The sequence below is a fragment of the Taeniopygia guttata genome, chromosome 2 (assembly GCF_048771995.1).
Source record: "Taeniopygia guttata chromosome 2, bTaeGut7.mat, whole genome shotgun sequence".
In the NCBI taxonomy this organism is placed as follows: Eukaryota; Metazoa; Chordata; class Aves; order Passeriformes; family Estrildidae; genus Taeniopygia; species Taeniopygia guttata.
The window spans coordinates 41,122,498-41,147,561 of record NC_133026.1 but is presented as its reverse complement, the minus strand read 5'-3'; the positions used below and the strand labels follow the sequence as shown (position 1 = coordinate 41,147,561).

The 25,064-nt window shown below is 39.5% G+C and overlaps 1 protein-coding gene across 4 annotated transcripts in view; it reads left to right on the top strand.

Annotated features, from left to right (window-relative positions):
* The window catches only part of GADL1 (glutamate decarboxylase like 1), an 81,979-nt gene that overhangs the window by 43,281 nt on the left and 13,634 nt on the right, over positions 1-25,064 (top strand). For all 4 annotated transcript variants that reach the window (XM_072925751.1, XM_030265006.4, XM_072925752.1 and 1 more), the window contains 2 exons: positions 1,494-1,545; positions 4,568-4,657. In XM_072925751.1, the coding sequence (XP_072781852.1) occupies positions 1,494-1,545; positions 4,568-4,657 (142 nt within the window). The remainder of the gene's footprint in view (positions 1-1,493; positions 1,546-4,567; positions 4,658-25,064) is intronic.

Sequence of the window (25,064 nt, the reverse complement as noted above, 5' to 3'; positions counted from 1 at the left end):
GAACTAGCAAACTTGTTTGACATAAAATAATTACCTTACAGATAATCATGTCTCTCAACCTAAGCAGTAGTGTGGACATTAACAGCCAGATAACAAACAAGTGCACACGGATCTGAACAGTGGTGGCAGAAACGACCAGAACTGTGACTTGCTCCAGGGAGAGGAAACTCCTCCCTAGTGCACAGCACAACTCGTGAGCTGTGTGCTGTGGGCACTGGTCCTCCACCGCATCGGAGCCTGTGCTGGGAGGCAATGAGTCACAGGCACAGCACTTGGGAGTGATAAACAGCGTGACAGCTCCCCGGGCGCTCTTTGGAAAAATGTGTGCCATCTAGGGAATTGCTTATTGCTTGCCCAGGCAGCCTGTTTCTGCAGCACGTCTGCTGAGGAGAAGGCATTGCAGAGACAACTGTGCTAGGGGTGTCCCTGCTGGGGGCAAGAGTCAGGTGTGTGGGTAGGACCAAGGGAGGTATTCTCACTATATTTCTCTTTTTCACAAAAAAAATTAGTAGTGTGATGACCAGTAATGCAGCTTCAGACAGGAAAATGCCAAATAGTGAATGCAAGAGAAGAACAGATTTGTGCACAATCAGTAGTTTAACTGTGTCAGGTTTACTAATGTTAGCAATATCTTCATGTAAAAGAATAAAATTTTGTTGGGATGGAAAAGCACTGTGAATTTGCAGTGAATTTGTTGAAATTTTTCTTTGTGAGGCTTTGAGGAGGGGAGAAGAAGAGAGAATACCCATCTATGTCCTCTTTGCTTCAGAATTCCTTTGTGATGTGTGCCATGGCAGAGTTGCGGTCATGTTTTAAAAAACTCAGTAAATTGAAGCTGTTTGTATTCGAAATTTTCATTCAAACCCACCTCTCCATTGAAGGTTTCTGTGTTTTTCATGCATGGCAGGTGAGAAAGAAAAGAAATTCTCATTTTCATACTCTGTTAGCGCAGGAGGTCCAGGGATTGTTGTACATAAGCAGCGGCCCACTGAATGGAAAGTTGCACTGCTCTACTGTGTGGAATGTGGGCAGTGCTGGGAAAATTGCTGAGCTTGAAGTATGCTCAAATTTTAAAATTCTGGGCTAAGCTAAGAGATCCTGGTGATAGTAGAATGCAAGAGGTGTCAGAGTGACCATGAAATAACATGGCAGCCCAGCACTGGCACTTGCGAACAGGGATGGAGGTATTAATTTGCAGTGGGAAAGTTCACAACCTGATGCAAATAGGATCAATTTGTGCTGTGTGGCTCTGCTGAAAATCTCTGCCTGAGGACAGAATTTGGCTTCTCCTCAGTGCATCTTGGCTGGCTGTAGCCTTCTTTTGTTTCCAGGAACTGATAGCTATTGCATTTTCACAGCAGGTAGAAATGAGGTTTAACTCTGCTGTTTTCTAAGTGTGGAAAAAACCCAAAAAATAGGAAAAAAAGACCCTGTTTTTGCTGTTGTCTCTGTGTATTATTCTATGCTTTAAACCCCTGATTTTTAAATTACAGGTATCTAGTGGAGGAAATTAAAAAAAGAGAGGGATTCCAGCTTCTTTTAGAGGTAAGTGAAAAGAGAACTGAACTGATGTTGTTATTGTTTAGAAGTGTCAATTGTTTGATTTTGTTCTTTTTCATCAATTACCAACTTGTATATGAAGTATCTAATCTAAGTAAGTTTATGTATTGGAGGTCCACAGATATGATTGAACACACATAACATGGGCTGTGTTCCCTACCATCATTCTACCTAATTTCTTAGCTTCTGGTCCTGTATTGCCTCAGGGGGTGTAGATGGAGCACTTTTCTGTGAGAGCTAAGAGGCTGGCTGTAAAAAGCAGTGCTTGCCAGACCTAAAAATAAGATTGTGTGATGGATGGAAATATAGTTTGATCCTAAAAATGGACTTTTCATTGTTAAAATCCTTATTTTTCCCCCTCATTCTACTTCGACTGCCATCTTCTTCAAAACTACCCAAAAGTTGTGTCTTTCACTTATTTTACTACACCTGTTAGATTATTTTCTGTTTGGAGGTCTTGCTTGGGGGAGAGTGGTTGAAGGGAATAGAGCTTGTGTAATGTTTTTCCACCTGTTCTCAGCTCTTTGGTTAATGATGCCGATATTGGAGGATGTTGCAAAGACTTGTCATTTTTATAAACACCTTTTGCATTGCTGAAAGAATACTTGTATGAGAGACAGGTAGTTCTGTGGGATCAGGGGGAAGAGAGTACCTGGAGGAGGATGGGAAATGGAATAAGTGCCACCATGAGCATCCCATGTTAAGCTAGACAAAATAAAAAATATGAAAAATATTTTATACTATTCATACAATGTAAACTTTTCTCTTGAACTTCGATGACTTCTGATCAGTTGAAGAATTTTAGGGCAGCACAGGATGGGGTATATGGCAAGTTTGTTAAAAGCTGTCCATTTCTTGTTATTGTAGACCTTAGCAGAGAGCCCAGATCTGCTGTAGACGTGAAAACTCTAGGTAAGAGTAGAGGCTGCTGTGTAGTTCCTGCAGGAATGGGACACCTGGATCTAAAGTGGGTTTGAAAGGAGTGTTGACTACAACATGGACTATGAGAAGGAAGTTGAGCTTCTTGAGTTCTATGAGTTTTTCCATGAGTTGAGAAGTTGAGAGGGTTAAGAAAGTTTTCAGGAGTGCAGGGTGGATAGGCAATGAGAATTCAAAGAAAAGATGCTATGAGACAGTGAGGCCCAGCTGTGCAAGGCCTCTCTGAAGGGAAGATGGGCTTCAGACAAGGATTTTAGGAAGATGATCCTCTGATACATGAAGTGAGGAAAAACCTGTAATGAGAATTGCTCTATGGCCTGGAAATGCCACTTGTGCTTGAGTCATCTTGAACTCTTCTGTGGTATAATTACTTACCTGCTTGGATAAGACCTGTGACAACATAACCAGAAATGGAGTGTGAAGCACGGCTGTGGGTAGGTTTCTAGGATGAATGGTATTTTCAGAGGGCAATGATGTATTTGATGTGTGAAAGAAAACTGAGATAATCTAGAAGGCAATAGAGGCAATGGCAATATGGTAATGTATGCCATCTGTCTGCTCCTGCCACCTGATTTTAAATAGTTTTGCAATAAACCCTGTAACACAGAACAAGTCCTTGCTCTTATGGGGAAGATGCTACCTTTTTAGAGTCTGTGTTTACATGTGTACTCACAACAAGCTCTTTGGGAGAAGAAATGGCACTTTAAGAACTGATCCTTATTCCAGCAGCAGCACATGGCAGGTTTGCAGCTCAGTTCCTGCTGACAATTATATTCTTCTTGATGATTTCATTGTCTTTAATGCATTCTTTGAATGAAGCAGAAAATGACATGAGCAGCTCTCAGTGGCCTTTCGTGGAAGAACGTGTCTCAGCTGGTGGGATCTCCTAGTTCAGGAGACTGCCTGGGATTATAATAGCAGCCACATCCACAGTGGGGCAAAGTGATGGTGTGACTCAGCTACCAAGCTCCCTTTTAACAGGGTTTTTTCTTTCCACTGATACTGATGAGGATGGCATGTGGGAGAGTAGTGGGGTGTGTGAGTTCACAATCCAAATTATCATAATCCATATTATAAGTGAGTTGCCATCTGAATGCTATGCTGCAAATAGTGGAGGTCAAGACTGACTTCGTGATTTATGGATTGTGTGGGATGGTATCAGAAGGTGTATCTATTCCTCATATTATTGTTCTCTTTACAGGTAAACAAGAAAAAAAGTTCCAAATTAGGAAGAAATTTATAGACATTGGGCTGGCCTGCTGGGAACATTTTCTCAATCATATATGATACAAAAATCTCATAAGCACAAATACCTTATTTTATAATGCATGGTGAACAGCCACTTTTGCTGGGAGCCTTGCAGCTAACTCTGCTGAGTTTAAAGGCAGAATTTCCCTGGAGAGAAGCAGACACGTGAAGTTTCAGTCTTTGCTCAAAAGGCCTGCTTAGATATTAGACAGGATGCATTCAGGATATGGTGCACACCCTGCAAGGATCTTGAGATTCTTATAAAATGTGGAAATTGAGAAATTCAGCATTAACTCCAGCCAGCACTGTATAGCATGCTCTATGATATGAGAGGAGATTGGCATTATTCAGTGGAAAAATGACAAGGTGTTGAAGCGTTAAATGGTCACAAAAATTGAGTTTTTGTGTTTCGTATAAAAGGCATAATTGTAAATTTCCATTTAAAAACCCCAAAACACTTAAAAGAAAATGTACTCTTTTAAGTTGCTTCAAATACAAATTCTGTAAGTTATCTTTCCGTGCCTCTCTTATACTTTTTCTAGCCTTAGTTTTTTACTGAGCAGAACAGAGTTAAGATGGATATAGGAAGAAGAAATTAAAAAGGAGCCCCTGGCAGCAGGAGGAGGAATGGATGATATGAAAAATTATTTCTAGTTTCAAAAAAAAAGGAAACAAAAGATGACTTGGAGAAGGAAGCTTTAAAGGAAAGGGTAGAAACTCAAAGGATTCACCCTCACAAAAAATAAAGCAGAACTCTTTGAAAAGTTGTGATATGTATCCCTATTGCATCTTATAAACAATCACTTGTTCTCTTGTTTAGCCGGAGTACGCAAATGTTTGCTTTTGGTACATTCCACCGAGCTTAAGAAAAATGGAGGATGGACCTGAATTTTGGCAAAAGCTGCACCAGGTGAGTGTGATGTGTTACCTGAGGCCTACTGATTAATCTGTGTGCCAGGTAAGAATGTGAAATAGCCCTCAGTTTTGCTCACCATTATAACCAATCAGTACACTGGGGATTTAATCCTCAAATAGATGTTGATAAGATTTAAGGTTTTTCTTAGTTTAGACAAACCTTATTAATTTTTTTTTTTATTGTAAGAGATGTAAGCATTAGCAAGAGGAACAAGAGGAACAGTGTTAGTGCATCTCTTGTCTAGACAGATTATTCATTACCTGTTTCATATACTTAGTGATGTCCTTGGAACCTGGCTTGCATTATCTGTGATAATCTATGATAATGCAAGCAAGGAAATGCTTAAGAATATATTTCTGATGTTAAACATAAATGGCAACAGGAATAAAATAGGAAAATGCTGTGGGAAAAGCTTCGCCGATTAATGTTTTTGTAACTCTTTGCCATGCTGATAGAAAATCATGACCATCTTGGAAAAAAAATGCAGCAGTAAAATTTTGATTTTACTAGCGGAGAATCATTAGTTAAGACTTAATTAAGAAACAACTAGACATTGTGGTATTATGTTTTACTGAGTAAATTATTCTGTGAGGAATTGAATTTAATTCATTGTTTACTCATCTCTGGAAGAGCTGTGGTGTTCTGTGTTTATTATTTCATAGAACTTGCTACTAGAAGTTTAAACTAGAACATAGATGTGTGCATCATCTGCATACTATATAGACAAGCATACATACTTTATATGCATGCTTCCTGTGATATCTGCTCTCATTTCAGCAGCGTTCACAGGAATTGCTTTCAGTTTTTCCTGGAGTCTCCTTAGGAGAAATATATTCCTTAACCCTATCTGTATTGTTTTGGAAGGTATACTTTTGTGTCCAGATCCATGCATAGCCACAGTATGGATGCAAGGGCTTGGCATTTACCATCCTTTCACAAAGTTGTGTTCCTTTTGTTTGGGGTTTCCCATCCTCTCCCTAGAGTGGAAGCCTTATATGTGAAATGTCTGTGTGTGTCTATATATATATATGTGTGTGTGTGTGTGTATATGTATGTATGTATGTATACAGAGCTGTATAACAGCTCATCTACCCATGGAGGAGGGACGATTTGGGAATGAGCAACTGGAAGGCATAGAAGAAAAAATGCTACTACTGTCACTGTTTGATTTATGTGGCTACAGATGGGACCAAGGAGGGAAGGGATGAAGCACAGCAAATGGCTTTGAGCACGTATATTTGAGTGGCTTATGGAGTGTAACTTACTGGTTCTTTGCTCTGTTACTCTATGGTGCTTCTAGTCAGGGTAGGGAATAGATTTATTTTATGTGCCAATATAGATAGATTGATTCTGGAAACACAGATTTCCTAACCAGTGTTTTTGGAAAGAGCATGGAGGGAAGGACACTTGTATGCAATTTCTTCCAAGAAATGACCACTGCTGCAGATCTCAACCACTCTTTTCATGGGCAAGGTGACATTTTCTATATTCTTATATCTCCTCTGATGAAAAGCTAAGAAATCCCAAATTCTAAGACATAAACTATTTCACTATTCCCCATAAAAGCCTGAAAAAAAATCTAGTGCAAAACAGACAAAAGCTCCATAGCAAATAGCACAATATTCTCTCCTGTAGGGAAAAAAAAAAAAGAAAAAAAAAAGATGATTGTTAGTTGTGTTATTTTAGACACTGCTGGGAAGTAGTTTGACACTACAGAAGTGAGCCTGTTTCACAGTGAAAATATGGTATTTCACCTCCCTGATTCTTTATAGGGATAGGTCTGAGGTTACTCTGGTTTTTGGATGCTGAGGGCCAGTTTGGGGCACAACATGTGTCAGTGAGATGACAGCACAGGGTCAGAAAAAATAAGACAGACATGCGTTTTTCAGCTAAGATAAATTTGTTCTAACATTGCTGATGTAATATAATGCCCATGCAACCAGCATGGGCATTATATTACATTAATCAATACAAATATATTGTAAGACAAGAAGAAATGCATCCTGATCAGCAAGGTGTAAGTGATAAGAGCATTAAGACTGGAGAGGTTGTTATGTGGTACTGTTGATGGACAGATGGGGCTGTGACAGTTTCTTGATTGCAAGCAATTCCTGACTATTCCCATAATATCACTAAAATGAGCATTAAAATGCTTTCATTCACAATTTCTCCTTTCACACCACACTTTAACATCACAGTTATTCAGTTTATCCAGAAATCAATCTTTTTGTTGACCTGCATAACTGACAACAATTAAGGAAACATATGTCTTAAAAATCCCTAGGGCAAGTAATTGATTTTATTCAACTACTTGTTCAGCAATATTATTCAGAATAACATGCTGTCTTCTAAGGCTAGTTATATGAGTTTTACTGCTGGTGAAAGTTGATAAGCAAATTGTTCAGATCTAAAGTCCTCAGCTTTGTGAAGAATTTGCATGGTCCTACGCAAAATAACCTTGGAGGTTTTCTGCTGTACTGGCTCTTCTCCAGTTTCCATGGCCCATTTTATATGGAAATGTGTCAGGACTGAGTGGATTGTAGCATGCTACCTGATTCTGATGTCAGCATTCTTGCTGTCCTACATAGAATGTGTCTCTCAGAAGCTTTTTTTTTTTTTTTTTTTTTTTTTTTTTTGGTATATTGTTTATTTGTTTTAAATTCTGGAGCTTTCAATTTCAGCTGTGGAATTCACGCTTTTCAGAATCTCCTACATTCAAAGCAGAATGTAGAAGGTTTTGGAACAGCCACTAACTGGTCATTTGATTCATCACCTGAACAATTTAGGGAGTGAAAAAAAAAACACAGTGGTGGGGGAAGTAAAGGACAGCATGAATAATACATTCCTCCGTTATGCGTGAAATTGGGAATTCTGCGCACATCCAGTCTGACACCACTTTGATCTTTTGGGATTACAGCAGCAGTTGGCTGTGTAGTGAAACTAGTTCTATAAACAGTGCAGCAAGGCTTTGGGTGCAGTTAGATGGTCCAGGATGGTCCTGGATGCCTGAACACTGAGCAGCACACCGAGGCAAGAGCAAGCCCATGAACGATCCCGTGTAAGATGTTTTCCAGTGCCATTCTTCACAAGTGAGGAGAGATTTCTTCTCATAGAAACCCTGCAAAGGGGTCCTCCGTGGTAATTGAGGAGTTGCTGGTAGATCCAACTAGAAGTATCAGTGGTGTTATTTTGTCATTGCAGACTGGGGGCTGCTGTCTCTGACCTGGAACTGACACAACTGTCGGGATGAAGGAGCGATGGCTTTGCTAGTGCTGTATGCGCCCCCCAGTGGGAATTTCGCTCCTTTTTCTTTGGCGACACACCGTAGGATTTATTTTGTTTGCTGCTGAGTATGGTCGGTGTGTCACAGGGTCACGGCGAGAAAAGCTGAACTGGAAATTGCAATGCAGAAATGGGACTGAGGGAAGAAGTAGAAACACATAAGCAGATATCATTTCAAATTTTGTATTTTCTCCGTACCTACAAATATCTGTGCATATTTTTTCTTGTAACAGTCTTCTCTTTAGAAAAGTCAGCTTTCTCAGATTATACTGAAATGCCTGTAGATGATGTAGAATTAGCTGATTGTTAGTGATAGCATTTCTGGAAAGCCTCCTGGCAGCTTCCTGGCAGTATCCTCCTCCAGACAGAGGATACTAAGGCACAAGGAAGAGTTTGAAGGGATACATTTGGAATGCCCTGTTGCCATCCTGCTGCTAACCCAGTCAGCTAGCCATGTCTTACTCATTCTGGATCAGTTTGTAGTCCGCTGAAACTCAGACTTTGGTCTTGCAGACTAAAAGACAACCCATAAGCACTTGTCTTTAGCAGACCCCTCCTCCTGCAGGACCCTGGCTTTGCCAAATGATCCTGGAGCATAGCTGTGGGTAGAGTACTACGTAATGAATACTGCTTAGTAAAGAAGGCTAGTGGTTTATTGCTAAGTACCACTTTAGACCTCAAAATCCAGGTTCAAAAAGCGGCAGTAGGATCCTAATAAGTATTTTGTGATATACTAAACTTTGCCTGCTTTGCAGTTCTAAAAAACATATGCTGGAGTATTAGATTTCCAATGGTTCCGTAAAGCTTTTATATACAGTTGTTAGAATCAGTAACTTAAAATTCTACAATCTCAGTCTCAGACTCTACTTCTGTTATGCAGTTGGTGTTTTTTGGTTTTGTTTCCTTCCTTTCCTTTTGAGGATTTTTGGCCAAGTAATAAAAAAATTATTGGCTGTAATAAAAGGCTCAGGATGCAAAGTCATATTAAAGTAGTAATGTTCTACTAAAGCCTGTATATCTTGAACTGCCATTTTGCCCCTCCTCTCTTCACCTTAGTAAAAGGTAGTCTTATCCCAGCCTTTCTCTCCTGTTTAGGAGAACAATATATCTGTTAGCTGAAGGCATATTTGTAAAATAGCCTGTCATGCTGAATGGTGTTGTGATACGTTTGTTTAATGAGAGATTTCATATCAAAGCATAAATGTAAGGAGGCTGAAGAGATGTTGCCTTGGCAACCCCTGAATCTTGTGGTCTTTTTAGTATAAATAAAAAAAAAAACTAATCAAGGATCAGATACAGCAGTATTTATGTATTCAAAATACCTATTGATTATGGTACAAGATTTGAATGGGAAGGGAAAACAAGACCTCCAGTTGCTAATATTAACAAAGTTTGTCCTCCACATTTTGGAAGAACAAGAGAAAAACTGCGTAAGTTATAACCACAGTATTAAATGCAGTGGAATCAGGTTCATGCATAAGAAACATCCTAAATATGTATATGTCACTGCAAGTGTATTTCTACTTGGGATTTGTGTGCAAAATGTTATTTGATTTGCTGGCATCCCTGTGTACCACTCTGAGATTTTCTTACACTGGAACAAGGAAAAAATTAAATGATACTTTAATGTATGTGTTTGAAGAATAATGACAGAAACAGGGTTCTGTGAAGTTTCCTTACATAAGTAACTTTTATGGTAGCAAGTAGCCTACTGCCTCTAGAATCTAGCTCAGTTTGACACCAGTTTTGGTGAAGGGCCACAAAAAATGACAAGAAAAAAAAAGGTTAAGATTTGCACAGAAATATACAGGAGTTAGATTGGCCAAATCATTGGCTTCCAGAACAAGCTTAGTGAGGAAAGAAAGGCTGTGGGTGTTGTCCATCTAGACATCACTAGTGCCATCCCTTAAAGTCTTTGCTTTCTCTTAAACCACCCTTCAAATCTGTTGTGGACTTCAAGTAACAAAAATCTGCAGGTGGAAGAGATTGCTTGGGCAATCTTTCTTTTGACAGGGGATTGGTAGATTGTAATTTCAACATATCAGATGGGATCTCTGAAGGGACTCTTCAAAGAAATTTGATTTGTCAGGGGAACCAAGGTCAGCAGAATGTGATGCTAAGAAGTTTAATAATAAAATAATTTTTAAAATTAGCAACACTTCTCATTTTGCAACTGATACTGCATAATACATTGCAGCAGATGAATAAAATTTTTGTAGTTTGGTTGCATATAAATGACTTTTATTGTTAAGAAGAAAAGTCTAGGCTTTGATAAATTAGATGAAACAGTACAGTATAATATATTAGCAGAGAAAAATTACAGCAGTGTTTCAGTACCTCGTTAATGAGGGATTTGCACACTTTCCCTTTTAATATGCGTCTTTTTCTGCAGTTTTATATAACTCATCAGTACAAAAATGACTGTAGCTGTTAATTAAAAAAGGTATTTAACATTACTTTGTTTCAAATGTATCCTCCATAGAATTGGGTTATAAGAATACAAAAATAATATGCTTTTAAAAAAATTGTTAATTCAAAGGAAAATATTTTAGTTTCTAACTGTATATCTGTTTATAACTGGAATTTATGTTTTTTTTCTCTTTTGTATTTATTGTTGCATGATTACTGAAGTAGTAGTGTTAGTCCAAGGGCCTGAATTGGCTGGTGAAATCTTCACCAGGAGAAGTAGGAGTCAATGCACTTGACAGTGCCCATTTCACCTTTGGACTCCATCCAGGTGTTAGGGGCACTTCGGTTCACATTTTACATTGATGAAGTTGTACACCTGCCTAACTTTCAGCCACATATAATGGTGTGTGAGAGTGACCTGATCTCACACTTGCTCTTTCGTGGGATGTCTGGCATATCAGGTTTGTGTATGGGACTAGCACAGAGGTATATTTGTATGGCTGTATTGTGACTACAATAGATGTAATAAGACAAGGCAAGGGTGGGAACTGCTTCCAGCCCATGCTTTCTATAATAGTCCTAAGTAATACTGTAGTAATTCATGATATGACAGTCGTAGATATTTTTGTTCTAGCTATCTACTTTGCTCCTTATTTCAGACTGACTTTTCAGGGGTATGTAGTATCAGATGGGCTCCAGTTACAGGCAGTCCCATTCATGTAGAGATCTTTAGATATGTTAGGCCAGTGGTACCTGTCTCAATTGAAACAAACAGACAACAATCAACGTCACTAAATAGTACACCTGGTAGCAGAACAACTCGATTTTAAAAGCATTGCTGCACAGCTGCTAAAATTACACCTTAATTCTTGGGGAAAAAAAATTTTAAAAAAAAGAAACCTTAGTGATTTTGATGCTGAATGGTGGTTTACTAGATTAGAGTGCAGGGCAGCTTTTGTCAGGGACTTAACATTGAGCTGTGCGTGTTCAAGGCACACTGGGGACTGAGGTCTATTGATCCCTGGTGCTCAGCCTACTGAAACGATCAAAGCTGGTGGGAGGGAATCTGCTGCAGCTCCATATGTTGCACTCAAGTTGAACAAGGATTTCATCTTCCCCAAGCCACCTGCAGAGCAAGACTGCTCAGATCTCCAGAGATGAAGTAGGTTTCACACTAGTCGTTTCTTGCTTGAAATCCTTTTAACGATAATGGAGGGTCCGAATTTCTCCATGTGGTAATACACATAATGGCATGAAATGAAGCTGGGGGCAATACACAAAGTGGAGAGAAATATTGTTAGGTAATAAAGTCACAAGAGACACACAGATTCAAAGTAAAGGACCAAACCTTCCAGGGACGTGACTGCAAGGCGTGTTTCCATCACAATATGTAATGCTCTGTGACGATACCTTAGTTGGCTCAGGTACTAGGAGCCATATGGCCACAGTCTAAACATGGTACTTAATTCAGGTTAAAAAAGGAACAGTTGGTATGACTGTTCTTTCAGGACCAAAGAAAATCACCTATGGCAGTGGTATAAGTTTTGTATAGGCGTACTCCTTTCTTACAGGGAAAGCATGGGTTCCACTTGTCCAATATATTACAATTTTTGCATGCTGCCACCTTAGACCTGAGGGTCACTCTAGCTTTCAGTTCAGACATTGAAAAGAACCTGTTTTCAAATCTTTGCATTGTTGAAAGCTTCACATATAATGAATATTTCTGTTTATATACAGAAAGCTTCTAAAAAGTCCTATTTTGTGACTGATAGGTCAACAGAGGTGGTGGGGATTCAGTGGAACTGCATTCTCCACTTTATCACACTGACTCAATTTACTAAAGGACACTTAAACACTGCATAAGAGCTCCTTGCTATTTCCGTGTGAACAAAGACAGTACTTTTAAATTTGCATGGCTTTCAAATAGATGCAACTTGTAATCCAGAGCAGCAGATGCTTTACACTCATTGTTAAGCATCTCTTAAATTGTGGAAAGACCAAGAGGGTAAAACAACCCCATTTCTTTTCCAGAAAGGTGAATGTTTGGGGAGACTACATGAAAGTGATGTAATTAATAGAAATTAAGCAGCTAGTTGGCAACAAAAAATGGTTTTCTCTGTGTTTGGGCACAGATTGAAAAAGCTAATCTGAAAACTATGTAAATTATGACATTTTTTCAAAGCAAATACTAAACTATTTTCTGAGTATAGTAAACAAAAGGGAATTTGTAATTAATGTAAGGGTTTATTGTGTCTCTTTGCTTGTTTGCACTAAGAGCACTTCAATGTCATCCTTGTTTGTACCTTTCATCATTTCTCAACAACATAACAAAAATAAGTGCTTCTTACTTGGAGCAATGTTGCTCCACAGAACAGTATTTCATTTTTGTGCATTACTGCTGTAGAAATGAAAAAAAAACCATATTTTGTATTGCAACACTGTGAAACTCTTTAGAACTGTCCGTGTGCAGTGTTTCAGTGTAAATGCACGTGTGTTCCTATGCATACACATGTATATGGGTGTGTATTTACCCCCTGGGGTCATATAAAAGAGAATTATTATTGAAAGGCAGAGGATGGATTAACATATAGTGTTAGTCAAATAACTTCATTGTAAAAAAAACCAGCTTGTAAAAGGAATCACAGAACAGTTGATGTTTGAAGGGAGCATTACAGGGTTTTGAGTTCCTGACTCCTAGAGTCTGTTGTCCCGGACAATGTCCAGGTGACTTTTTAATATCTCCAAGGATGAGACACTCCATAACCACCCTGGGCAGGTCTTTCATCACCCTGAAAATGAAAAAGTACATTCAGATTCCTGACTAGATAGCACTTGTTTGCCCAATCAGCATGTATTTTCCTCCACTTAAATGGGACTAATTGCACTTCCTTTGCTTTATTTTGGAGTTAGAACATATTGATTAATATTTTAAATGGCTTTTTGTGCCTCTCTGTGAAGAGAACTGCTTTTAGCAAGAAAGCAGAGTTTGAAGACACTCAACACATTTTGTTCTGCCTGTCCTTATGGACTTTGTTCTCCTAAAGCAGCACTGTGCTCCTGAATATCTGTGCACCCCTTCGTTCTGCTCTCTCAGTGCCACATGATAGAAGAAAAAAAATTTCAAGTTACAGGTTGAACTCCAAACTACTGCTTTTATGAAAGTATCACAGATCATGTTTACTAGCCTGTGGATCAAAATGAAACCCTGTATATATCACAGGGTAACTCAATAATTGAAGCATTCTGGGAATGTCTAAGTACTGGGGTGTTGAGATCCCTAGAAGCTTCATTCTGTGCCCTTTTTACCTGAAGAAAGCCCTATAATCTATTTTTTTATAACAAATTGTAGTAATATTTTAATGCACCAACTTAAATTATTTTATCTGATGTTCAGGAGAACAATAAAGTCCCTTTTCTACCTCTTCCACCTCCTAATGTTCTGCAAATGAGAAAAACAGTCCTTGAGAGACATTAGCATTTCAGAGTATCTTCAGTACACTTGACTCATGGCTATCCCATCTCTGTCCTGGGTGTCTGCAGAATGGTCCCTCAGGAGCGCTGAACATGTTCTCTGCGTCTGTGAAGCTGATCTATCTGTCTGCCAGCTCTGAATTTACTCCTTTCATACGAGAAGCCTCAGGGGCTCTCTGAAGAATCCTAACCGGTCTCCTGGTGATGGGAAAGCAATAATTTGCAAGCCTGAAGCTGCACAGGTGGTCCTGTGTGGGTATGGGAAGGATGTATAGTTTTGTCTCAGAAAAATAGCAGTAACAGAAGGGTTCTGTGGACTTGCTGTTCTGTGGTTTGCACAAGGGATAAATTCTTTTCCTATTTAAATATGGTAGAAGGAAGGTTGACTTTTCCAGCACCCCGGCAGAGAAAAAAACTTGGAATGGAATTGTAGGATTCCTGGAAAGACTGAGACCCTTGAACCTTTCTTGACTGAGCATTACAGGGCTGGCGTGCCAGGGCTGCACTGTGTATGACCGGGCCAGAACTGGGCTGGTGCCGGCTGTGCTGGCTGATCTGGAGCCCTCGGGCTGGGGCAGTGAGGCAGCTGTGCAGCCCAGGTCAGGTCCTTTCATGGAGTTTAATGGTGCCCCTCAAAGACCATCAGGTTTTCACTGCATATTTTCACCTTTGTGTTCAGTTCAGAGGATCTATTTTACAGTGGGAGTTTGAACTGAATGGTGGTGAGGTGATTTTTAGGTGGGCATTTTAGGGTGCACTAGGGACTGGTAAGGGAACTACCCACCAGAGCCACTGTCTTGATACATGATGGCTATATATATTCCTTTATGATGGTTATATATACTCATTAACCTCACTAACAATTGATATTTCAATGCTGAAGGGTATGTGTAGGGTAACAGTAACCCTCCCCTCCTAACCCTCCCCCTGCTCCTATGCATAGGATGAATCTCACTGAGAGTGAAAGCAAAGCACATGGCCAAGCAAAAAATCGTTCTTAGCAGTTGTTTAATTGTTAATGCATGATTTTTCTGGCTTTTGCACTAATTAAACTGCAATGTGGAATGGAAGGTGCCATGTGCCTTTCCCTCTGCAAGGCTGTGGTAACAGGACCTTCTCTGAGTGCTTTAGATAGAAAAGGTACTTGAATATCAGAAGTTGCAGGTGGGTGAGTGAACAGTGAATAGTAGTGCGGTCTATTGGTGGTGTTTTTTTAAATTAACCTTTTCTACACTGCTCAATAAAGTTCTTTCTGGTGGTACTGGTAGGGGTACCAGCCCTGCCAGCTGGTACCTGCTGTGGTTTCTGAATGAAACAAGTGTCTTCCAGCATTCTGTTGGTTTGACATGTTTAATAAATAACAGCAGTGAATTGACCACAGTGCAGTAATAGTGATCATGAGATAAATTGCATAGTGATTTTTTTGGTCATTTTCTAGTGAGTTGGACAGAAGGAAAATAAAGTCTTTGAGTTTCACCCTTAATTAATAGGTTGCTACAACACGAGTTGCTATGTGTTTGATGGAAAAATAAGATAATTTTTCTGCTTTATCAGCCAGAAAAGAGCAGTTGCTGAACAGAATAAGTTTTTATTTTCCCTCACAGTAAAGATAAACTTCCACTGTAGTCTGAAACATGGGTGACAATTTCACCACTGGCTTAGCCTATCTGGGGAAATATTTCACTCTATTTGTTATATCAGGCATAAGTGTGACTCTTATAGCAGTGGAGCTTCAAAGGATGTGGGCAATTGGGCAAATGCAGCATCTCTAAACAATAATTGTCATCATAATTTATAGTTCACAAATATTTGATCAAAGAACTGTTTAGAGGTTGTTTTAGGGTACTGTCATTGTCTACTTGGCTAGCTCTGTATTTTGGGGACTCTTCTCTGAGCAGACCAGTGACTTTTATATAAGCACATCTTGTAGAAAGGCACCTATTCTTGACTGGAAAACATCAAGGTATAGTAAAACTAATACATTCTTCGGTATCTCCTTTCAATGGCTAATTAGCCTTCCTGTACAAAATGGTGGTGAAAAAATTCTTATCCACACTAAAATCGCCTTCTCTAATGTGTTTTTCCCTTTTCCCCATAAGTTATCATCAAGTCACCTCTCATTCTTCTATTTATAAACTAAATAGATTAATATCTTTAGATCTTCATTAGACATTGAATTATTGCTGTGGCTGTCATCATCATCCTTCCCATTTTTCATTATTGTAAAAAACCCCAACAAACACCTGAAATATGTATTGCTTGCCAGCACCTGTGTTTGCTAGCACCTCTTTTTCCACTGCTGTATGTGGAGATAAAATTGTCTCCCTAATGCCTATGCACTTGTTTATAAAATCATGGATCATATAATATTTTTTCTTCTATTGTATTTCTTTGGGAGGCTCTGTAAAAAAAACCCAAAAACATATATATAAGTGATGAACGCTGAAATGAAAAGTTTTCTTGTGTATATATTACTAATTTGAGAACAAAATAAATTGTCAAGACATCTTGGGTGGTTTGGGTTATTTTTGCTATTGGCCTATGGAAAACAAACTGACATCCCAGATAAACCAGTGGTCCTATGATCTTGTGAATCTTTGTTTAAGAGCAGTCTTGACTGTTTTAAAGCACTCACATAAATGACCTAATTACAAAACTTGATGGAACTTTTAAAAGCTGATTTTGACTTGGGTGTAGAGTGAAAAAAATTGCAGAGAAGTCAGTGTCTTACCAGGAAGGATTTTGGCTTCTGATGTGTGACCTGGAAGCTCATATGAGTTTTGTTTTCTTGTTGACTGCTACAGTCTTTTCAGAGTCACTGTTTTTAGGGTTGTCATCCATTTTGAGCTGTCTCTGTTTTTTCTCTGCATGCATAACTTACCTTTTGAGTGAGTTTGAGCAGTCCAGGTCTGTGCAATGGGTTGTTTTCCTCATTTTTCTACCTTTGTGAGTCTCTCACTTGCAAATGGTATCAGCTGTCATTTATTGACTTTCAGAAAACCAACAGTGAGGATCAGCATCAAGGTTAATCCTGGTCTCCGTGGAACCTCACTAACAGCAATGTTTGATTGACATTTTGTTTTTCCTGTGCGGAGGAATATGCTAGTTATTCAAATTTTGCTTGGTTCAACTGCATTCCTATTGTGCAGTCCTAATTTTTTTGTGCTGTTCCTGTGTGAATTGGTCCTGCTATTTTTCATTCAAATGGCTTGTGTAAGGCTTTCCTATTAATGCTCTAAGTGCAAATAAATCATCAAGAAAACTTGGAATATCAGCAAAATAATGAAGGTGGGCTGACCCAAAAAACGATGCTTGGCAAAGATATAAATATAACTGAACACAAAAGACTACATTTTGAATATGTTTCTATAAATTTTAGAATTTCAATGCATTCTTACCCTTTAACTCATTATAAATTAAATCCAGCACAAACTTTTCTTTTTTAACTTCAGGTTCACCTTGACTTAAGAAAACTTATTTCACTAGCTCTATCTCCTTACCACTTCTAATACTAGTGCTTGTTTTCTGAAATTGCCACACTATCCTCAAAAATCATCCACAGTTTCAGTGAGCTGTTTTTAATCTTAGCCATCCAGGCCTATAGATCTAAAAAATTCTCTTCAGTAGATCTTTAACATCCTGATGGCTGATGATGGCTTGGAAAGCTCATCTGATTTGTGTCAGGAATCCCTCCCAGCAGAAAAAGAAAGCTTATTGAACGTTTCTGCCTTGCCTGTATTGTTAATGATTTAACCATGCATAGGGCTTCAGTCATCCCTAATGTACATACTAAACTGCTTCTTCTTTCCTTAGTTCTGTCAGTCAAAGTTTTATTTTCCTTCTGATAAATTTACTTCATGTCACATTTGTATTGATTGCTATCTGATCTGCTTCCCTCTTTCAACTTGTTAAATATTGCTTTGCTATCTTCCTTTTGCCAATAAATCGGGATGGGCTTTTAGATAGAGCTGTCTTCTTACTTGATTGAAGGATTGCAGCTTGTGGCCATCTAATCTCTTCTTAAAGAGCTTTAAGCCTTCATCTATCTTTTCCACCTGAAGTTTTTTGGAAATTAAGTATTTTAAAACAGTCTTTGTGATTGTGACCATCATTTTCCTTAGGCTTCACTGAGTATAGTGAAGCTGTGATGAGTTCACAGGGGGGGAAGTGCTGATTTATGGACCAGTGAGTAATTTCTTTGGGCCACAATATGGTTGGAAATGAAGCTGTATCATACTGGGTCTGCTGGTGAGTTGGGATAGGGTGTGCAAAACTGATTGTTGTATGAATTAGAGCCTGCGGATGTGACGGGTCAGTGCGTGGTAACGGGATGTGGTGACTGCTGGGGAGGAAGGTAAGAGAAGGCCAGTGCTGGGTATCCATGCATCTTGGCTGCTTGAATGATGCCTCAGTTTGATTAATATAAAGTAGATTTCTACAGCTATCCCATCCCTGGAAAGATTCAGGGTCAGGCTGGATGGGGCTTTGAACAACCTTGATGTAGCTGAAGGTTTCCCTGCTCGCTGCAGGGCTGTTGGATCAGATGACCTTGAAAGGCCAATGTGAACTATTCTTTGTAGTGTTTGTGCTTCTGAATCAGGTTGTTTTTTGTTACATTGCGCTCAGGCCGTGTTTTCCCTCATTCCCTGGACCCCTGTGACTCTGATCAGATAAACCTGAACCCTTCCTTCCTGCCCTGATGAGGTTGGCGGAGAGCCAGAGAAGCCCTCCCTGTCCAGAGCCTAGATAAACCCCTGACCCTTCCTGTTCGCCCTCTTTGCCCCTGCTCTTTCCCCTGGACATCATAGAATAAAGAGCTGGAAAACCACATCGAGATAAGAGCGTCTTTTGGAAATCTTTGCCCATCTCCTGATGTTCCTCCCCTCAAGGTCTCGGGTCTCTGGGCTAGCCTGATAATTTAGGTGATGAGAGGGGAGAAACGTCAGTTTTTCGCTATGAACCATAGCTATGAGGTGGTTGTGTTGACTGCGCTGCTGAAGCTGCCAAGCTGCTCTGCTGGAAGTGGCTAGGGATGGTGGTTAGGACCTGGCTGAAGGACCTGCCCTACATCCCGAGGATGAGAATTCTGCTGTGTCCGTAGCCGTGTCAGGGCTCAGGGCTCGGGTCCGGCCGGCTGAAGAGGCACAGGCGCAGCTGGGGGTCCCCTCTGGAGCGCGGATTTCCAGGAGGATTTGCGGCCGCAGGCAGCAGTAGGGCCGGGTGACCATCGGGAGGCACCAGAGCGACAGCAATGCCTTGGAGCTGCTAATTAGCGCTCAGGCTGTTAATGCCTCTTTGGTGCAGCCACGGAAAAAAAAAACCCTGGGTTTGAGCGGGGCAAGGAATTTCTTCCACTTCTTAAATCAGCATAATTTCCTCACTAATACTGCAAGCTCTATTTTGAAGTCACGAGCTGTTAAAGAATAAACTAGCAAGCATTTCCAGGCAGCAGTAGCTTTTTCTTTATTTTCTTTTTTCTTTTTATTTTCCCCTTTCAATCCTTTGTTCAAAGTTATACATTGATTTGCGAGGTTTAGACTAAAAAGTTTCTTTGAATAAGATGTATTGAGTAATTATCATTGAGAGATCAGTGTCTAATAAAATATGAAACTTGGGGAGGATTTTACAATTCTTCCTAGGCATTTGAGTGCCTTATATGGAACCTGAACACAGTAATATTAGCGGAGTTAGTATATTATGTTTTTTATATAGTTATTATATTTTTATCTATAGTTAGTATATATATTTTTAACAGTAGTTGAGTGCTATTTTTGTTGTTGTTTTGTGGGATTTTTTGTTTTGTTTTTGCTTTTCCCTTGAGAATTCAGCTAATGGTCTGAATTTCAGATGTAAAGGGATACCTATAGACATTATTTCAGGCTTGTTGCTGTATGAGGTTATTAGCATGGGTAGATCTTGTATAACAGTGTCTGTAGGCTACTGGTAAGTCATGGTATTGAAGCATTTTTGACTGCTCCTTCACCTGGCCTCATAAGAAAATGGGGGGAAGGAAGCATTTTTTCCCTTAAAAAGAAGGCTGTTCTACTGTCTACAGGCAAAGTCTTCTTCCCAGTGTCTCCTGAAAGTCCTGCTAATCTTTTATGGAAATTCACAATATTAATATTTAATATTGAAGATATGAGCCTGTTTTAGTAAAGACATATTTTCTGTTTTGTTTTGTTTAAGTAAGTTCCTGAGGGTGAAGATATTGAGTTTCTGTGGGTGGAGCCACAGTATGACTTCTGAAAAGCAAGTTTGTTATTCGAGAATTGGCCTTGGTTGGCTAGTACTGTTGAAAAGCATAGTCCAAGTTGTCCTGAGTCATCTGCAATGGTCAACACTTAAAGCTTTTATCAAGTACTTTTATCCCCAGTGGTACTGGTAGTCTTCCTCTGTCCAGTTATCCTACTGATTTACCTCCCCCTTGCATGAATAAATGTTGAAGCACAATCAGAACATTAGTCTTTTAGTTGGGTTTTAGTTAGAATGATGCACACAATTAAATTTTGTAAGTGAAGAGTTTTGCAAATAGTGTTTCTGACTTGACAATAAATCAGAAAACAATGAAATAAATGTAGCATTTAAACATATGGAAGAGGCTTGGTGAAAGGACTCCTTGCTTGAAACCATGTTGCTCCTTCTCACTAAGTAAGTTGGACTGAAAAAGACACTATTTCACTATGCAGGTCTTGCTTTCTTTATCTCCCTAGATCATCATAATCAAGACTGCTAGAAAACAGTATTTTCATGAAACATCAGGCAGCTAGGGGCATCTGGAAATTCCTGCTTTTTCAAGTTCACTAAGCCTATTTGGGATGTTCTAGAAATGATGAAAAGAATTTTTAATCCTGCTGCTGCTTAACTTTAAATCGTTCAGTTCTTAAACCTGTGCAGTTCTTTAATTCATGCACTAGATGGTGATCAAAAGCAGCCCAAGTTGTGTTCTCTCCCCAGATTCACAGCTGATATTGGAAAATGAAAGCACAAGACTGACAAGGTTTCCTGCCAAGCTCTTAAACTTTTCTCACTGTCCAGTAATGATAAATTTATTTAGTAGAATCATCTTGGAGATTAAGATAGAGGTGCTGCTAAATTCATATATCCTGTTCCAACTGTGATTTTTTTAAAATCAGTTGTTGGATAAAAGTGTAGGAAGTGCTTCTCTCTGTCAGATCGTAAACAATTCATCAAATATTCCATAACTTCAAGTTAGGGTTAGTGTTGCTTCCACAATACAGGGATTCAAGTATATTAGTTCTTAAAATAATTGCTATGGACTGAAACTTAAGTGTCTGAATGTACAGATTGATTACTGTTGGCTAAGAGAAGGTAGTAATGAAAAAGCAGGAGGGCATTACTCTGAAAACATGATTACCTTTTTTTTTATAAGATTAAAAACAAACCGAGGAAAAAACATTTCTGTACTGCCCACGCTGAAATTATAAGACCTGCTCTAGTCCTGAACTTTCAGATTACTACTGGCTTCAAGAGAAGATTGCAAGATGTGTTTTGGATTCCGTAGCTGGAAAAAATGCATTCCACTGAAGAGAATCTGTCAAAAATATTCTTTTACTGAAAAAGGCAAGGTATAATATTCAGGAATGGAGGCTGACAGGTGGACCTATACAGATCTGGGACAAGGGGAAATCTAATATGGTACAGTGCAGAGTGACTGTCGGTAGAAAATATCAATGGTGCAGGGTTTAGATAGCAAGAGGGAAATGTACAAAACACAGAACTGTTAGATGGTGATGTACAACACACTGGACCGTACTATAGCTATTATAGGCCAAAAAAATATAGTACAAATAAGCAGCTAAAAGAGGGAGCGTATCACATGAACAGTAAATGTTAATAGCAGGGAAAAGGTCTTTTTTGTTCTCTGTGTAAATCTGTAAGGAAGCAGAAGCCTGTCTTGTGACTAGAGCTCCGAGCCACTCGCATGCATACATCCTTCCTCTGGCAAGGTTAAAAGCTGGTGGAGAGAACCCTCATTCTGCTCCAGTGTGGGAGGAGGTGACATGGGTGATATGGCTATGGCAAAAGGTGCAGTGCTCTGGAGCCACCTCCATGTATGGAAAGATGGATGAGATCTGATGATGCATGCAGCAATGGCATGGCTTAAATTAGGCTTAAACTGGACATCTGGGTTGTCGTTTCATTTTTTTCTCTCTTTCTTTTTTTTTTTTTTTTTTTTTTTTTTTTTTCCTGAGCAGAATGCAGGCATTCAGTGCAGAGTCTTTATCCCACAAGCTGGGTAAAGAGATTCCCTCTTGGATTTAACCTCAGTGTAAATATTTGTAACTCTTTGCAACTTCTGTGAGGCAGGCAGTGAAGGCACAGATCATGGTGGTTAGGAAGCTGGATAACAGCAAATACATATTTGTTCACAGGCAATTATAGGGTTAAAAGAGTAAAAGGAAATTTGATGCAGCTACAACATGTTTTACACTGATGATCTGTGTAGCAATGAGGAAATGCATGGAAAAGCAAAATTCCAGACAACTGAACTGATGATATGATTCATACACTGACATTTTCACTCAGCACTCATCCCAGTTATAATGAGAATCATCTGAATGAAGTAAAATAGCCACAGTTTGAAGCTTGTAGGAGGGCAGTAGCCTATAGCCATGCTAGATGCGAGAGTCATTTGCTCTGTAGCCTCTTGGAGAGCTGTGCCATGTATAAGATGGAGCTTTTCCTTTGGCTTGTTTTTTGTGTTTGTGTTTCTTGGAGGGGTACACTGCAACCCTGACTTTAATTCTAAATTGATCCTACACAGCTGCACGTATACATATATGTAACATATGCATGCAGATAATCTGTGCTTTCAGGAAAAATTAATCTTTGCATGTACACATGGCCAACTTGGCAGCAGTGCACCAAAGGAATTTGTATGTGCTAAATTTATAAAAACTGGCTCCAAACACAGAAGGGAAATAGCATCAAGAGAGTTGAGGCACACCCTTAGGATGGTGTTAGCACGTATTCTCACAACTGTTCTTGGTTAAAGATGGCTCTTGCTCACACAGCATCAGAAAGGCAAACCTCATATTGCCTCATTCTGTGCAGTTTATGTTTTTGATCTTAGACAACTTAACATATGATAAAATAATGAGGTAAAAACATATGTGGATTTAATCCTAGTCTGAAGTTATATTTCAAATTCATGCCAAATGAAGCTCCACCTCAGAGTTTTGTAACGATCAGTGTGCATTTGTGGGACCAATGGGATGCCCCTGGGATAAAATGGCAATTATTTCTTACATACAGAAAATTATTCAAAGCACAGATCCCAACCATTTCAGTGAAAACCACAGAATCATAGAATGGTTTGGGTTGGGTTATCAACCACAGAAAAGACTTTAGAGCAGTGGCAATTCAGGACAATATCAGAAGGTGGCTGGCCTTGGGGCCCAGCAACATTCCTCCTTTTTCAGCCCAATAGATGTAAGACCACTGTGGCTCCCTGTCCTCAAGTCCAGTGAGTACACAAATTCCAAGACATACATGCACACACACACACAGACACACAGAGAAAATAGGTGATATACACACAGCCTGCTGCAGAGATCAGCACAGAGAGTAGTGTCTTTACTGGCATCCCCATAAACACATCTAAAATCATGTGATACAGACATGGGCACTGCAAACAATCATATTCTCTTCAGCTGGTAAGGACTGAAGTCTTGAAATATACATACATTTCTGTCTCTCTAGTAGCTGGTTCTGGAAATTGAGTCTATCCAGTACTTACACCTTGGTTGCAGGTATTCAGACCTCCTGTCCATCTGATGTCCTGGTTTGTCCATCTTGGAGTTTATTAATGTTCATGCACCCACACAGAAGAAAGAAATTGGATTTTATAAGAATAAAGTATAGTCTGCAATGATTAAGTGCAGGATTGAGATAGGTAAGGGTGCTGACCTTCTGTTTGTTTGTATCTGCCCTGATAATCTTATTTTCCCTGTATTTTAATGCACAAAATCACTTTGGTGGGAAAAGACCTCCTGAGCTCTCTGTGTTCACACCTTTGGTTCTTCACCTAAGCATTGCATAATGCATTTTTCACATTTGGTTCCCCTTGAATCTTCTTGTACCCTGGATATCCTCCCTCTGTTTTGTCCAGTGCAGCTTTTGTGGCAGCCCACCCTAGATTAGAAACAGCAGAGGAACATGGGTTTTAGATAGCTTTGATTCAAGATAAACTGTCTGCATGGACTTCATCTTACCTTACTTTAGCCAGCTAAAACTTAGGCAGAGGTTTGCTGCTAAAGCAAAGGAAAGAGACTTCTCCAGATTGAGCCCATCTATCTTAAGGCCTGTCTTATCCTAGGATAAGATGAATCACTCTCTAGCAGTGCCTCTTTTTCTCCCTTAATTAAGGCAAAGCCTAGATGGCTAGCATAGGCTAGATGCCTAACCTTTAGACAGCCAAAATGGTGGGAATAGAATCCTACTTCCACATTTTATGCTCAGTGCTGGAGGCTCTGTCTCTGGGTAACATGTTGTAAAATTCAATCTGCCTAACACTTCCTCTCAAGCTGTTGCTCCCCGTATGTGCAAGGTTCTTACAAAAATAACCAGCTACAGTCTGTAAACAGTGTGGCTCCTGAAGGAAAAATACTGTCAAAGATCAATCTAAGTCAATATACAGAGGTGGAACTTGGGAAATAGTAGTCTGTGTTAGTGATGTGTGTGGTATAAAGAAGATGGAGTGACCAGGATTTGATTTTCTGTGATCCCTCACTAAGGCTTCACCAAGAGTGAAGCTCACAGCAGCCCTGGGTGTGTGCTGTGGAGTGCTGCCCACCGGAGGAGCTGGCATCTGCACTGCAAGGGGGGCACTCTGCACTGCGGTTTGCTGCTGCTGTTCAGCTGAGGTCCTCCAGGAAGGAAAACTCTTTGACCCAAATTGGATGAGTTTATGTGTATTCTGCAAGAGTATTTGCAAGGCCAATTTGCACTAAAAATACCCTGTCCTGCTCACTAATGTACCTGAGTGAGTCTAGCTTTGGCATAGAGCTGTGATTAAGATCTCAGTCATTTCCTTTCTGTGTGACTCAGTTTCCTTTCAGAGATTAAAGTGGAGATAATAGTATTTCTTCTTATTTAAGAAGTACATTGAAATGTGTAGGGTGGAAAGCACTGTAAAACTCCAAAATAGAAGAAAATTTTCACTAATACTTCAGAGTATGGATCCTTTTCCGTTTTTTTTTCCTTTTCCCTAGCCGTA